Source organism: Plectropomus leopardus, chromosome 14 (genome assembly GCF_026936395.1).
Source record: "Plectropomus leopardus strain MGB_pleo_1.0 chromosome 14, ASM2693639v1, whole genome shotgun sequence".
NCBI lineage: Eukaryota > Metazoa > Chordata > Actinopteri > Perciformes > Serranidae > Plectropomus > Plectropomus leopardus.
The window spans coordinates 30,540,248-30,557,374 of NC_142189.1; the positions used below are offsets into that span (position 1 = coordinate 30,540,248).

General features: G+C 37.5%; 1 protein-coding gene across 2 annotated transcripts in view; it reads left to right on the forward strand.

Annotated features, from left to right (window-relative positions):
* The window catches only part of gphna (gephyrin a), a 41,569-nt gene extending 25,256 nt beyond the window's left edge, over positions 1–16,313 (forward strand). For both annotated transcript variants that reach the window (XM_088087237.1, XM_042500511.2), the window contains 12 exons: positions 784–839; positions 1,894–2,013; positions 2,690–2,748; positions 2,852–3,005; positions 3,120–3,241; positions 3,901–3,988; positions 4,218–4,291; positions 5,161–5,225; positions 6,482–6,585; positions 7,343–7,439; positions 9,842–9,980; positions 10,089–16,313. In XM_088087237.1, coding sequence (XP_087943363.1) covers positions 784–839; positions 1,894–2,013; positions 2,690–2,748; positions 2,852–3,005; positions 3,120–3,241; positions 3,901–3,988; positions 4,218–4,291; positions 5,161–5,225; positions 6,482–6,585; positions 7,343–7,439; positions 9,842–9,975 — 1,073 coding nt within the window. In that variant the 3' untranslated portion in view covers positions 9,976–9,980; positions 10,089–16,313. The remainder of the gene's footprint in view (positions 1–783; positions 840–1,893; positions 2,014–2,689; positions 2,749–2,851; positions 3,006–3,119; positions 3,242–3,900; positions 3,989–4,217; positions 4,292–5,160; positions 5,226–6,481; positions 6,586–7,342; positions 7,440–9,841; positions 9,981–10,088) is intronic.
* Positions 16,314–17,127: the final 814 nt, after the last annotated feature.

Below are 17,127 nucleotides of genomic sequence, written 5' to 3' on the forward strand. Positions count from 1 at the left end.
TACAGTCATCTATGCATTTACATTTATTAATTCTGTGTACAAACTGTCCTCTTGGCTACGGAAGCCCCAAGCGGACGTACATTCATAAATTTTTTTTCTCCGTTTTCCCAAGATTGGTTGATTTTCTCGAGATTACGATATAACAAATCTGAGTTTTCACTAGATAACGACATCATTAATTTGAGATCTCGAGAATTTAATGTGACAGGCCTGAGATTTTCGTGACACGTCACGCCATGCGGACACTAATGTAAATGAGCTGTTTGTTTTTTGCTTTTATGTTTTCTGTTCTAAAATAGTTTTAAAATGAATGAATGAGTGAATGTTACAACATGAACGTTAACATTACACCAGCCCTCTGTTGAGCTAACCTGATGGCTCGGGACCTCAGGATGTGCATCACTCTGCTCCTCTCACTCGATTTGTCAAAACTGGACACAAATAGCCACCACGTCACCCACCCCATGTGATGCTGTGGTCGATATTCCCTCGCTCCTCTGACGTTGCCACACTGCATGATGTTTTAAATTCTTTCAGTGAATAGAAAACTATTACGCCGTTGTTTTATTATCTCTCAAATGAATTGTCATTACCTCAGGAAAACACAGTTTCATTATCTCGAGAAAATTATTAAGTTATCTTGGGAAAATGGAGGAAAAAAATGTATGAATGTATGGCCGCTCAGAGCTTCTGTACTTAGCTGCTCGTTGAATCTTAAAAATTAATATTCATGGTCTAATTAACACAATTAACCTGATCAACATGCTTCTCATTGACCTGTAGCTGCTGACGGCCCAGGAGATCGCTTCATCATGGGAGAATCACAGGCTGGACAACAGGTCAGCTCTAACACACTAACACTTCCATGTGAAGAACACACGCTAGCTCCACTAGTATTCCTTTAAGCAATAGAGAGAGTAGCTCTGCTAACAATACAACTATTAGCACTGCTACTAATACACATCCCACCATCTACACCAAGCACTCCGACTGACTGCTAAATACTATTACCTTCATCAGGAGTCACACTACTTCTAATTACTCTAATGCTGCTGCATATTATACAGGTGGTCCAATTTTAATGGTAAAAGCACAATAACCAGGATAATGTGGTAGGTCTCAGACATACAGACTGTGTGTCTACATGCGTGTGTCTGAATGATTGATAAAAACATTGTCATGGGGCTGAGACAGTATGAATGTTTTTCTTTTTGCAATGAAAAAGCAACATAACCCTACAGTTTAGAGGGTTTAGCCATTTATCCCTCTTAAATATTTATTCAGTGCCTTTTTATTAAGTATTAAACTTGGGTTTATGTGCGTATTGATGGAGAAAATAGATTTAACACTTTAAAATTCCTTTTAAATGATGCAGAAAAAATTGTTGGACCAATGTAATTTTTTACTATTAATCAATTTAGAGATGTGTTCATAGTTATGGTAACTATAATGGTTATGGTAATGGTAATTATTATTATTATTATTTATTTTTGTGTTTTATGTCTATAATAATCCAAAATCCAATGGAAAAATCCCATGGGCTTTTTAATAAGGGAAAGAATGTCATCCCTGCAGCACTCTGTGAAGAGAACTTCTTCAGGTGCTGTTGTGTGTTTGCTGCTGAGCGGCGTGATGTGAACACACAGCAGCAACAAATCACAAGTTAGAGGCAGATGGTGTTTTACAGCTGAGTTTACATCTGTGGAGGAATTAAAAGGCCGATCACGTCTTTCCACTAAAGTTGCCTGTTATCTCTGAACCACAGTGATCATAAATCTATATCAGCATCAATAAGCTCTGTGTGTGTGTGTGTGTGTGTGTGTGTGTGTGTGTGTGTGTGTGTGTGTGTGTGTGTGTGTGTGTGTGTGTGTGTGTGTGTGTGTGTGTGTGTAGCCCACCCATACAGTGATGCCAGGTCAGGTGATGAGGGTGACAACTGGTGCTCCGATTCCTTGTGGAGCCGACGCTGTGGTTCAGGTGGAAGATACAGAGCTTCTGAGGGAGTCTGAGGATGTAAGTACATAAGCAACAACATTACTTTCAGTGTTTCCCTTGGCAATCCCCCACTATTTTATTTTATTTTATTTTTCTCTATTTTATTTGATGTTATTTCAAATCACAACAGAAGTCATCCCAGGTCTCTTCTCATATAGAACAGGTCTAGACCACGTATGCTAATGGAATTTGTCTAATTTATGTTTCAGTCTCTACTGCGTTGCTGTCAGTTCTCCCCTGCTCACACACACACACGTACGCACACACCCACAGTCAGAATAGAGCAGAGGAGAGATTGTACATGTGGTACATTAAGTGTATTGTAAAGCAGAGCAGCTTTTGCGAGTGTAATGTCACCTGACAAAGACAGATGAAGGAGGCAAAGATATCCACATTTTTTTTTAGACGCACACAACATGAAACTAGCATCAGTGGTGAGGATGCAAACTTTAGCCAGCTGCTTAGTCAAAGCACCAACCAGAGTGCCAGCAGCTCTCTTACTGCTGGTCCAAGTCTGACCGGAGCATTTGCAGCTCTCCAGCTGCTGCAAGTCTACCAGCTGTCTTGCTAAAACTGCATCCCCTGTCTAGTTTGAAGTTTTGTGCATGCTAATGGGCTAATGGGCAGCAGTGTGTGTGGATAGCCTGTGTTCTGTCAGCAGGTGTGGTGACACTGACAGTCGTACTTATTTCAGGGCACAGAGGAGCTGGAGGTGAGGATCATGGTCCAGGCCCGCCCCGGACAGGACATCAGGTAAAAAGGAATTAAGTGGAGGCTACTATCAGAGCTGCCTTAGAAATCCACTAACTAACTTTGATCATGACGTGTTTGCGTGTGTGTGTGTGCGCGTGCACAGGCCAATCGGTCATGACATCAGGCGAGGGGAGTGTGTGTTGGCCAAAGGGACACACATGGGCCCATCAGAAATCGGCCTGCTGGCTACAGTGGGAGTGACAGAGGTCAGCGTGCACAAGTTCCCCGTGGTGGCCGTTATGTCCACTGGAAACGAGGTAAAAAACACACCAACAGATAGAAATACACACAGACTCAACTTTTGATGTATGAATTTAGAGTTTGGGGTTTGTTACCGAATCATCTTTGTTTGTGTGTGTGTTTGTGTGTAGCTGTTGAATCCAGAGGATGACCTCCACCCAGGGAAAATCCGTGACTCCAACCGCTCCACTCTGCTGTCCACCATCCAGGAACACGGATATCCCACCATCAACCTGGGCATCGTTGGAGACAAGTAATAACAATAATAATAATAAAAATAAAAAAAATATTATTATAGCGCTTATCAAAACCATCGTTACAAAGTGCTTTACACATAAAATCACAAAAAACACACAGGAAAAAAAAAAAATAAAATAAATAAATAAATACAACAGAAAATAAAAATATAAAAACAACACGCTATAGCAGTTGCAAAATAAACAAAAATAAAGTAATAATATAATATAAAATATAAAAACAATGGTTGAATTTAAAATCAGCCAGAGCAGTATCAGTAGGAGCATTTCAGACTTACACAAAACACTGCCCATACACTGCTGACATTTTTGTTTGAGGACACAAACTTTGCACAGTTTGCTTTCAATCCTTTTGACAAAAAAAAAACACAAAACCAATTCACACAAAAAATGTGGTAGCATACAGTTTTAAAACCATATGTTTTACTATGCATAAGTACTTTGTATCTGCAAAGGGCGATAATGTGTGAACAATTTCATTCATCAGCTTTTGGTTACAGTGATACAAAAATCAATATTAGCCCATTGTGACATCAGCAGGGTTATTTTCTCAGACTTAAATCCTTCACAGCCACATAATGTAACACAGCTGCTTTCACAGGCCGTGCAGGTCTCCATGAAGAAGTGAACTAATGTGTCGTGCTTGTGTTTGTAGCCCTGATGACTTGCTGTCAGCTCTCCACGAGGGAATCAGTCGCGCCGATGTCATCATCACCTCAGGGGGTGTGTCCATGGGAGAAAAGGTAAGCTATGACACTCCTCTAACTTACTAAATAACTCACTGACATGATCACTTCCAATCTTTAACAAAGAAGCAGCCAAATTCCCATCAGGCTTTTTCACAGTTTATTTGTTTGCCTCCTGTTTATTTATTTTTCTGCTCTCACGACATCTGAAAGTTGTTGTCTCACAGCTGATTCAGCTTTACAGTAATAGAGATCTCCGTCTGTCTGTTTTTGTGTGTGTTATCAGGACTACCTAAAGCAGGTGCTGGATATTGACCTTCATGCTCAGATCCACTTTGGACGAGTCTTTATGAAGCCAGGGTGAGACGGGGGATGCATGTGGCATACATTTGGGCAAGATTGAGTGTTTTTGTTTAATCTTGAAATTTCCAGCTCAGCTCCTGCAAAAAGTCTAAAATACACTGCAAACAAAATTTTAATGTGAAATCCATTCAAACCGCAGTTTTTGATCCCACATCAAAGCATAAAAGCATACATTGTATTATTTCTGGGTGTCATTCTGGGCTTTTGCTTTAAAATTTGTCATTTTTTCTATTTTCCAGCTGATGACATCGTTTTTTTACCAAATTTGACATAAGGAGAAAACACATTCTGTTTCCACGAGTTGCACTGTCACAATCAATGTTGCTGCAAATCATTGAAATATTCCAGACTGTGATAATAATAATAATAATAATAATAATAATAATAATAATGATAATAATAATAATAATAATAATAATAATAATAATGATAATAATAATAATAATAATAATAATGAAAAATGTTATTTTGCATGTAGTATATTGATAATAATTCATTTTTGTGTTTCTTTTTTTCCATTTAATAACATAGTGGCATCGTGACAAAGACTTGGCATTTAAAGGGATGTATGAATATTTGATATTTATGATTAGGACTGATGCTGGTTAAAAAATCAACTCACTGAGAGTAGGAAATAATATAAATGTATAACATTTTTAAAGCCTGATTTTGAAGAGCGCATTTTGTGCACAGAGCGATATGAGTGTGTGTAATTGTAAAGTGGGCCCTAAGGGTTAAAATAGAGGAAAAATGATTTGATTTATTACTGCTTTTACTGCCTGCTCTGCTACAACTGATGTTAATAATATCAACACTGCTGATTGTATTACTACTAAAATAATGACCCATGTGTTTCTGCTCCTCAGTCTTCCTACTACCTTTGCCACAGTTGACATTGATGGAGCACGGAAACTCATCTTTGCTCTGCCAGGTAATGTATTTCTGTGTGAATAAGTGGCTGTGTGTGTTGTCTGTGTGTCAGTAAATGTGTGTCTCCTTGTTGTCCAATCCACTGGACCGTCTCTGACACCCCACTGCTTTGCCCTGATGGTCTTTTTAGTGTGTCTTTGGCTCAGCGCCCACTGAGATTATCCATCTGAAGCCATGTCCTGTTTTCTGTGTGTCACCTGCACCCTGGCACCAGTACACACACTAGAAATGGAGTTAAAACTGTGAAATCTGGTTGTTCATGGTGAGGGGTCATGCATTTTGCCTCAGCCACCCCGCTTCTGATCTGGTTTTAATTAGTCGCAGTATTTGATGCCATAAATGGGGTCTGCGACATCATGATTGACAGCTGTGTGTGTCAGTCAGTGTGTCCATGATCAATAGTGCTATTCAGTGTTTGGTCGGACATGTGTGTATGGGCAGGATTTGATTTTCGCTTCCTGATCACTGTGGCAAAGAGTCTGACTTCAAATGATATTTTGGCTTCATTGTTGTACAGTGGGAGGAAGTGGAGACATGTTGGCCATCTCTGCATGCGGTCTATGGTTTAAATCTGACAATACTTTGAAAATTCTTTGACAATTCATGACCAAGTTTATTGATTTCTAAAAGTAATACAATATATTTGCACAAAAAGTCAAGATGGTATTTATTTACATAAGGAACAGTGTAGAATACTATATTTAATATATATCTTTGATGGTCTTAAAGCTATTAAGTGGATTTTGAGTTATCTATCTAATTTAACCCTCTTGAGATTTAGTGGATACGTCGCGAAGTACCATTTTCTCAACTATTAAAGACATAAATTATTCTGTAGAGCTGCTGTATGTATTAGACTGCCTTTGAGTTTGTGTTGACTGCTGTGTGTTTTATTGGTGTTGTAATGTGTTTAAGTCGCACTATACGTATGAATGTTATAGATTTATGTTATGTAGTCAATGAAATATTGTTAAAGAAAATAGTGGAGACCCCAGGAAGAGTGGCTACCGTTTAACACAGAAACTTATTCTTCTATCTTATGAAACAAACAAACATGTTACTGTTCTGAAGACGTTATTAATTCCTCATGCTTAGCCAGACTTCTGATGTTGGTGTGTTGGACGCATACTCGGACAGTTTTTACAACAGCAAGTTTTGGAGCAAGGTGTCCTGTGATGGTTATGAGTGTAGCATCAAGATGCATTTAGAGTGGTGTTCCTCTGTTCTGTATTAACCCCGTACTGTGTTGTTTTCCAGGTAACCCAGTGTCTGCAGTGGTGACATGTAACCTGTTTGTGATTCCTGCTCTGAGGAAGATGCAAGGCATTCTGGACCCTAGACCTACAATTATTAAAGCTAGGGTAACTCTCTCTCTCTCTCTCTCACACACACACACACACACAGATTATCACAAACCCAGGCTATTAAGTAGCTTGTCAATCTCCACCTTACTAACATGTCCTTAAAAGACACTGAATTCCTCCAAGCTGTGACTAACCATTGAGCTCACAATGAAGAGGGTGTTCCTGTCCACAGGAGAACGTCCCTGTGGGATATCAATAATATATCATCTTATGTTACATTAAGTAACCCAAAACCATCTATCCCAAGTGAAAAATCCACTGTTTTTGAAAAAAAAAATGTATCTGAGAATCTATTAGCTGAACAGTATCCCATAAATGTCTGTGTATGAATGAATGAGATATTATAATATGACACAATTATTGACATATTTGTGGCAAAAATGTGTCATATTTTTAAGTTACCATTTACAGAATTAGATACTGTGTCCCGGGCCACTGCTCTGTTATATTTTGGAAGATGTAATAATGGTTTAAAGCTGTATTTGGACTTTTTGGGAAATGCAATTATTCGCTTTTCTGTTGAGAATTAGATCAGAAGGTCAAGATTTTACATTCAGTGTACAGACAGAGAATAGTATTAATCATCTTGTCTAAGTCTGGGTAACTTAATTGTATTTGCCAGAAATTTGGAAGTTTTTAATTACTATTTGAACTATTCCTTTAATGTTTCAATTCAAACTCTTGAATTTGTGGTTGAAGACAAGATTAAATCTAAATATTTCAGTAACATTTTATGTGTGTATGTGTGTTTCAGCTTTCCTGTGACGTGAAGCTGGATCCCAGACCAGAGTACCACCGCTGTATTCTCACCTGGCATCACCAGGAGCCACTGCCCTGGGCACAAAGCACAGGTAAGCACAAAACTACACACACACACACACACACACACACACACACACACACACACACACACACACACACACACACACATTGCACACTCTCACCAGTGTTTCACCTACAGCTGGGTTCCACTGTCATAGTTACACCACATCCACTTCTAAAAAATGTATCAGAATTGAAAATGCATACTGTGCAGAGATATCAGCAATGTCTAAATACTCAGAACCTTCTGTAATATTGGTGAGTGTTGAAAAAGGTGCATGTTTTGATGGGACCCTGAATTGAAATCAGTTTTCCTGTACAGCGTTCAGATGTCTTTTGCAAGTATTTAAACTATTGAGCCAGGATTTCTTTCAAAATGTGGGAAGAATTCTGTCAGCTGCTTGGCATGAAATGTCCTGCAAATTGCAAAAAAGATATTAAAAGGTTACAAGTAAATAAAGAGAGTTTTATTAGAAACATTGTGACTTAAAAAAAAAAAATATATATATATATATATATATATATTTTATATATATATATATTTGTGTTTGTATATATATATATATATATATATATATATATATATATATATATATATATATATATATATATATATATATATATATATATATATATATATATATATATATATATATATATATATATATATATATATTTTTTTTTATATATGTGTGTGTGTGTGTGTGTGTGTGGTTTTATAGTATTATTATTAATTTATTTTAGCACATTTTTCTGGTCTTTTTCTGTCTTTGTTCTTTTACTTTTTTTGCTGATTTCATATAATTTTCTTGTAATTTTTTACAAATTCCTTGCTCATTTTTAGGTCATTTCTTGTTGAGTACCTCATTGCCTTCTTTGCCTCCATGTTTTTGAAAGAAATCAAGCCAATTTGGTTTCAAAGGGTTAAAGGGACAGTTCATCCAGAAATCAAAAGTACATATTTTTCCTTCTACCCGTAGTGCTATTTATCAATTTAGATAGGTTTGTTGTGAGTTGTCAGGCGTTGGAGATATCAGCTGTAAGGATGTCTGCCTTCTCCAGTGTAATGGAATTAAATGGCTTATGGTGCTCAAGGCGCAAAAAAACAAAAAAAACAACAAAAAACAACATTTATAGTATATCATTTATATTCCAGAAATCATGACCCGGCTACTCAAGATAATCAACAGACCTCGGGAGCTATTTTCTTTCTACTTAACCACACCCACCAAATCACCTTATTTATAGTGCCACTTCAGAGATTAATTCACAAAAAGCACACTTCTCTTCCAGAGTTTAGACATTTATTGCAATATTCTGGTTAACATCTGCAGATAGATCTCCAAGCTTGTCAGCCAGGACACAGAGAAAAGAGGTTAAGTTACCAGGACCCGTACAGATGCTCAAGAGTCACAACATCCTTATTTGTCACCATTAGCAGGTGTCTGTTCATCAACACTCTGTATTTTGTCTGCACCTCCAGAGATGTTTACGAGAACAGAAGGCTGAAGTTTTGTGACATGGCCTTATTCTTTCACATACAAACAGAGACACAACAATTCACTTGGCTGCCTTAGTCTGTAAGGCCAAAACGGTCAGAAACTACCAGAAAGCCACACAGAGGAAAGAGTGCACCACTGAGCTAGCAAAAGTAGCCTACTGAAGTTAGCTGCTAATGTGGCTAGCTTTGGTTGTAGGCCCAAACACTGGAGAAATAAACTGTGTGAATGGTAAAGGCACAGTTCACACCAAAATAAAAAACAAACATACTTGTGTCTATAGTGCTATTTATCAATGTAGATAGTTTTGTCTTGAGTTGCAGAGGTTCGGAGGTATCGGCTGTACAAATGTCTGTCTTCTCTCAAATCTACAGCTAGCTCACTAAGCACCACTGAGCTAGCTAATGTTATAGCTCAGCCCCTGAGGATGCCATTAATGACCTATACAATAATTACAATGATCAAAATTACATATTTGAAATCATGTTACATTATCATGTTTCTTAAGTACTTTTTCCGGCTTTTTCAGTTTCTTTTAACTTTTCTTTCTTTTTTTTATTTCTCTTTCTGTATTTTATTTAATTATTATCACTATTTTTATTTAATTTATTTTATTTTATTATTATTTATTTATTTACAATTTTCCAGGTCATTTCCTTTCTTTCTTTCTTTCTTTCTTTTTTCTTTTCTTTTTTTAAACAAGATTTCAGGTTATTTTCTTGTACTTTTTACTATTTTCTTGCAATTTTTGGAGGGTTATTTATTCTTTCATTGCTAATCACCTTCTTCCCATTTTTTTTGAGAGAAATCAAGCCAATTTTCCCGGGTTTCAAAGGGTTTAGTCCTTTAATCTTAGACCTATATTCAGTATATTTGCTTAATGCGGTAAAAACAGAGGCTCACACATTAGCGCTCTCTCCCTCTCTCTCTAGGCAACCAGGTTTCCAGCAGGCTAATGTCGATGCGTAGCGCCAATGGTCTGCTGATGTTACCACCGAAAACAGAGCAGTACGTGGAGCTGCATAAGGGAGAGGTCGTGGATGTCATGGTCATCGGACGGCTATGATGCAGGTACGTTGTGTTCTCATCTGTTTCATTTAAGTCACCTGCAGCCTTACAGGTCGCATTTTTTTGAGGGGTGGCACAGCCGACTGTAACACCAAAATATTTCCTCCCCAGACTTCAATGTCACTCGCTACCGATTACCATGGCAGTGCCAGGACTTCCTGTCTGGACAGGAAACGGGCGGGGGCAGGAAGTGATGCATGTCTACCTGGTCGCCATTAGCTGTGATGTCATATGCAACAGCCAATCGGAGCCAGCGGAGGCTGAAACCTCATTGGTCTGCTCTGAGGAGATCACTGTATTTCAATGGAGAAAAAATGTGAAAAAAAATATAAAATATGAGATTTATTCTGTAATATTATTATTATTATCCTGATGATAATGATTATTAATATTCTTAATTAATATTCTATTTATTATTATTATCATGGTTCTGATTGAATATTCTCATCTTAGTAGTAATCATTGCCCTCTTCTCTCCTGTTCATTTGCTTTGTGCGTTCAACATTTCTCCCTGGTAGATATAGAGATATAGAGACTTTGTCCTCCTTCCTCCACTCCTCCTGACCTGTTTTCCTTTTCTCTCCCCCGTCTTATTCTCTTCTTCCTCTTTTCTGCTCTGACATCCTCCACCCAGATATATGAAACTCCTTGATACCCCCTCCCTGCAGTACATCTCCTCCCAAAACACACTGACCCTAACATCAGTATTGACAGAAACATGAACTAAAGATTTAAAAAGATTTTTTGATTAAAGCTGCTGATATAGTTTGTGCCAGTACAGTAAATATAACTTTTTTGCCAAAAAAAGGAAAAAAAAAGTTTTATTTTTTTCACCACATATTACATTTTCAAACCTAAAACTCATCATGACTCTAAATGAAAGCCATTCAAACTCTTTCAGGCGGGTCAGTGGCTTGGCTTTAAGGCAGGGTGAGGCACGACTCACTGAGTGAAATCCTCTCTCATCACACCGGGAGGATTTCTGTGGTCTGACATCAGATACAAACATAATTGTTATAACAATAAAATACATAAGGACTTCTATGATCTGTAGTCAGGGAGGAACCTCTCTCCTATCAGAGGTGGGCCACATAGACAGTATCAGTTTAGCTCAACCCTGCACTCAAGTGGTGTTTGATTTACATGAGTGTATAGTTTACACCATAAAACACACAGTACAGAATTGAAATAGTCTTTGATAAACATGATATTTGCATTTTTACAACTATTAGAGAATATTGTTATATTCTTTGTTTTCCTTATTATCAACAAATCCCATAAACTGATCAACGTCTCTTTTAACTACATCTGCCTACCAAGATAAATTGTCATATTTGTACTATTTTTCAATGATTTGACGACAAAATATTTATACTTATTAGATTTAACATATTAATTAAGCCTCTTTCCCACTGGACAAAAAACTAACAAACAAACAAAAACACATCCTCAAATCTGGGTTTTGTATTTAATTGTCATCAGACGTTATTCCCAGGACAAATAACCCTGCAAGTGACTGATAATTGTCAGTTCCAGCTCCGATCGGCTCCAGCCAGCAGCAATGGAAAGCCGACATTAGCCCGATTTTGTGTCGCAACACAAAAACATGCCACAATTCCATATGTTGCCATCCAAGCGGCGCCCGAACAGCGTTCCATATTTAGTCTGCTCCAAGCTAGAAAGAGAGACTGAATAAATAGCAGATCTGAAGAGCAGATAACCCCTCTAACATTTTTCGCTGGCCTCCATGCTGCTTTACTGTTTACAAACCCTGTTTTCCTGGCATCTGTTTCTTTGAACATGACACCAGTTTAAAAAAAAAAAGACATACTTGTCTCTGTTCTACTAGCAATGACAAAGGAGTCCTTGCATATTTTAGCAAGTATTCACACTTAAACCTGCATATATGCACTAATTTTGGTGGAAAAGGGTTAATAGTGAGTTTCAAAACTTCTATACTCAAGACTTTTATACTCCCTTGACATACGAAAATAGATATATGTCCATTTTAAACATGTCCTCATACTTCCATGGGTCCTTTATGTTGGCATAAATACAGCCAAAAGATGGTATAATTTTCACACAACTAAGAAGATAACAAGGAAGAGATTGTAATATTGTACCTTTAAAAAGTGGCAGCGTTGTAGACAGCGGAGGTCTTTATATAAATCCCAACATGTGGACAAAGGAGTATTTTCAATAATTTCATTATATATTAAATATATATTATCATAAATTACTGATTATTCCGTTCTGCCATTATATACACGTCTTCCTCGTCTCTTGCGGTCGTGTCTCGCTTGAACTACACTGCCTCCACGATCTCCAGGGGTACTGCTCTGTTTCGTCCATATCTGTTTTCTGAAAACATGCACAAGTACGAATGAAATAAACGCAGAGTGCAGACAGAAGGCTCTGTCTGTCTCTGTGTAACGCTGAGAATATATTAGCCCTTAAAGGTGCTGGATTGTGTCCCCTTTAGACAGTGCCGTTTCCACTTGTTTCCAGTCATTATGGTAAGCTAAGCTAACTAGCTGCCTGCTTTAGCTTCATATTTAGTAACAGATGTTAAAATGTTAAAAAGTGCTTCATAATAATAAATTATTCTTTTTATCTAACTTTCATAAGCGTATTTGTTAAAAAGTCAAGCTATTCCTTTAATACAGGTCAAATAGCTCAATTTTTTTTAAATCATCAGTTATTTCCTTAGAACAGCTGTGCATTGTAGTTTTAAACTAACATTGCTCTGCATTTGTTGGGGAATATTTTTAGCCACGGATTATAACACATTATATATGGTGCTCCTGTGAGTGTCTGGAGCAGTAGGATGGTGTATGCCAAAGAAAGTTGAAATTAAATGCATGAAAAGGCTTGAAGACTAAAGGTATTGCACTGTGCTGATTGAAAAAAATCTCCAAAACGAATATAGAACTGGCCGAGCTGAAAGCTGAATAATAGCATTAATGTCCTTAAAGAGCTGAACATTTTTGACATCTTAATCGAAAATGCTTTTGTTTACGTAACTCAAGAGTTTAAGTTCAGCTGAACAAGTTTTTTTTTTTTTTTTTAATTAATACAGAATTACCTCAACTTGTCTTAAATTTAGTCAATTTAAGATTTTTAAGTAGTCTGGACATTAAGCTTTTTAAGTTTAAACAAACTGTTTCTTTTTTACAAGGGAATTCATTTGGGTCGTTATATGTGATTTGTTGACAGTAAGAAAACTGTAGATTATGATCAGATTATCCTTTAAGTAGCCAAAGATGAATAATTATACCTAGTTGAAAGCTAGTCTTACAGACTGGCTTCTGTTTGGCCAATCAGCCGCCCCCATCTTTTCTCAAACCACACGAACATGAACAAAAAGAGCTGCATGAGTGAGTTGTGACATACTGTTTTCCCAACTCAGAGAAAACTCCGACCTGACATCACTTGAAAGCAGGGTGTCGCCTTCAGGTGCTCGTAAACTACACAACTGGTGTATTTCTACCATGACGGTGTTAAGGTGCTCGTTGAAGTCAAAAGAATCAACACAGTTAAAGGCTGTAAAAAAAAAAAAAAAACTGTCATCATTTGACTGCTTTTCTCTCAATGTACTGTACATAGTCTGAGCATCTCTGAGAAATAAAGAGGACCTTGTTTGATATTTAGCCCACAAAAGAAGCTTAGTTTACTATTAGCATTAACAAGGTAGTAGGCCGGGTCGCTGCTGTATCCTGCTGATTAAACACAAAATTGTTTACCAATCAACAAAGGACCGTCCAAATGCATCATATGCAATCTGTGAGTCCCAAGCATTCACCAGTGCACCAAACCTTAACTCCTCTAGTTCCCCTGATTCTTCCTATCAGTGTAATCAGTGCCAAACAAATCCACATGGTCAAAGGTCTAATGCTGCGTTCAGGTCATGTTGGAAAAATGGTACAAAACAATGTACTTAATTGAATTTAATGCTACTTAGATGACATAATTAATGTTTTTCTTGATGTTGGTTGCTGCTGATCTTCATGCTTCAGTTACCCCCACAGATATGAACTGTTAAAGGGATAGTTGAATTTTTTTGACATTGGATTGTATGAGGTACTTATCTATAGATAGTATATTACATACAGTAGATGTCAGTCTGCACACCTCCATTTTGGAGACACTGGCTGCAGTCTGACACAGAAGCTAAGCAATGTATTGCTGTGGATGGGGGCCAGCAACAAAACCTATTTTAGCCACCTAAAAATGTATATCAGTTTAGGTGAATGCTATATTGAGAGTAATTTTATCACTTTACCTCGCCGTCAGACAACCTATTCTGACGAGACAGTCGTTAAAAGCTTACATTTTCTGTCTCTCTTTGCTATTATCAAAGCTATTGCCAAACTCTATTGACAAAAGCAGTAACTGAAGCAGCAGTAGATCAGCATTTCCCATGTTCAGCGAGCTACAACAACTTTGTTTGTGTTATTGTGTAACTCTGGTGAGCCCAAATCAAATCTTTTAAACGCCATAGTCACACAATAACACAAACATACTAAGTCTTTAAGATAGCAGTAGACCAGCAGTTACTGTGTTCAGAAATGTTAAATCAGTGTTTTTCTCAATGGAGTTTTGCTTTGAAGAAAAATGCAGTGATATTCCACCTGTGGCCTGTGGGCCAAAGCTGGCCCCTTATAGGGTGCTGGGTGGTCCCCCAACCATTTTCAGATTCACAATAAAAATGAAGTGCTTGTAATATCCTAAATATGCCATAAAATTCTGGAAATGCCCTAAACTCTTAGAAACCTCTTCAAATCCTAGAAATGTCCTAAAATCTGCAAAACTTACAAGATCTGTGAAACGTGCTAAAATCCTAGAAATTGTAAAAATTCCTAGAAACATCCTAAAAATTCCTACAAATGTTTTATGATCTTAGAAACATCCTGAAATCCTACAAACATCTTAAAATTTTAGAAACATCCTAAATTCCTGGAAATGTCCTAAAATCCTAGAATTCTACAAATGTCTAAATATGTTAGAAACAGCTTAAAATCCTACACACATCCTAAAATTCTAGAAACATCCTAAAGTCATAAAATCGTCCTAAAATCCTACAAACGTCTTAAAAACGTAGAAACATCCTAAAATCCCACAAACACGCTGAAGTCCTAGAAATCTCCTACAATCCTACAAACATCTTTAAGTCTTAGAAACATCCTAAAATCCCACAAACATCCTAAAATCCTAGAAACATCTTAAAATCCCAGACACATGTATAGGGCTGCTGAGACCGGCCCCTGGCCTCCTGTCATTTTGTAAACTCCTTCTGTTGCTGGTCCCCATCCACAGCAGTACATTGCTTAGCTTCCATGTTGCACTCCAGCCTGCTTCTCCAAACTGAGGACGCGTCGATGGACATCTACTGTATTTCATACACTGACTGTGGATAGGCACCCCATACAAGCCCAATTCAAAAAATCTGAACTATCCCTTTAACTTCCGAAGCTCATGTCTACTATCTTTCTTCTTTGACCTGAACGCAGCAACAGGCAGAACTTGTGATCCTTGACCCCTCCCCTGATAGGCTTACGCAGTCTTCCTCCACCCCTCCCCTTGCTCCTCCCTCTCTTCTTCATCTTCCTTTTTTCCTCCCCTCCTTTTCCATACTTGCATGCCCATAAAAGGGGGGGAGGGGCGTGTCTTTCTCTTTGGGCAGGTGTCATTCCAGGCGTGAGACGAAAGGTGCAGCACCTGGGCGGGACTTCTGATCTGACTAAATGTTACATTTTTGGCACTTCTTGATGCGATTTATTGGCGCGTGAGAAGAGTTTTCAAAGTCCAAGGTACCAACACTGTCTTCTCATTTATTCCTCTAGCTCAGTTGTCAGAAACTTCCCAGTTACCTCAAATGCACCAAATATCTATCAGAGGCTCATGCTGCGTTCGTGTCATGTGAGACAAAGTGGAAGAACAGGGTGCAACCGTTTTTAAGGCCTTTCATTTGGTGGAAGGACCAAATTAAATTTACTCAATTATAATGTTTTGGACAGCTCATATTTATGCTCTGACCTGAACGCAGCATGAGAGCACGTCCTGGCACCCGCCCAAGGAGGCCCAATCAAACCCAGATAGATCCATTTGAGTAAGAAGAAGCAGGTTATTGTTAAACTGCCTTTGTACTGAGTGATTCGTAACACTGGACTCAGTGTCACACTGCACACACTATAAACTATGACCAGCACTTGTAATGAAGCAATGACACAGCATTCTACTACTACTGTATAAATATAATGAAGAGGATGTTTTTTTCTGTAATGATATTATTGAAACTGAAGATGAATTAATAAAAATAATCCTGATTATTCTGTACCTTCTGCTTGGGTATATCACTTTATCAATTATCTGTGATTTAATGATGAAAAATATTAAATAATGAGTAATTTTGCTGTTTTAGTCATGAGGGAAAGCTATAATACAAGGTGTGCAAAGCTGGAAAAATCACTTGTATGCATTTTTTTCACATACAGACATTTTATGTTCTCCCCACACCATGTGTATGGTGTAGGGATTGTGGAAAAAGTCCAAATATATTATTCCAAAAAACAAACACATTCACCTACAAAATCACAGTCTTTTCATTTACTAATATTTGCAAATCAGATTCTTTTTGTTTATATTTTTCCATTCATTTCATAAGTTTTCTTTCCACCTTGATATGAAAACCTTCAGATGGGTAGATCAAAGACTCCAAATAAGTGTTTGTAAGACTAATTTTGAAATGAAAGAACGTGTCAAACCCCATGAGGATGCACATGCTCTACTGCTGTAGTAATTTACCCTTTTCATCATCCGAGGAGACAAAATAGCCTATTGGTATTTTTTTAAAATAATTTTAATACTTGCAGAGAATGCAGTTTTACAGCAACAAATACTGTATGGCTGGGATGTTGTGAATGACTGTGGAAATGGGAGTTACTCATGGAATTTAAACACACTTTAAATTCACTTCCCACATTCAAAAACAGGCCATCTCTTACCTGCATACGCTACACCTGTTCTCCTGGAAAAAAAGATTTAGTCTTCAGTATGAAATTAGTCACAAATACTGTTACTTCGCTTTGAGCAAGATACGTTTAGAATCAACTATATTGTCACTGCAGTGCATGTGTACATAAGAAATGCT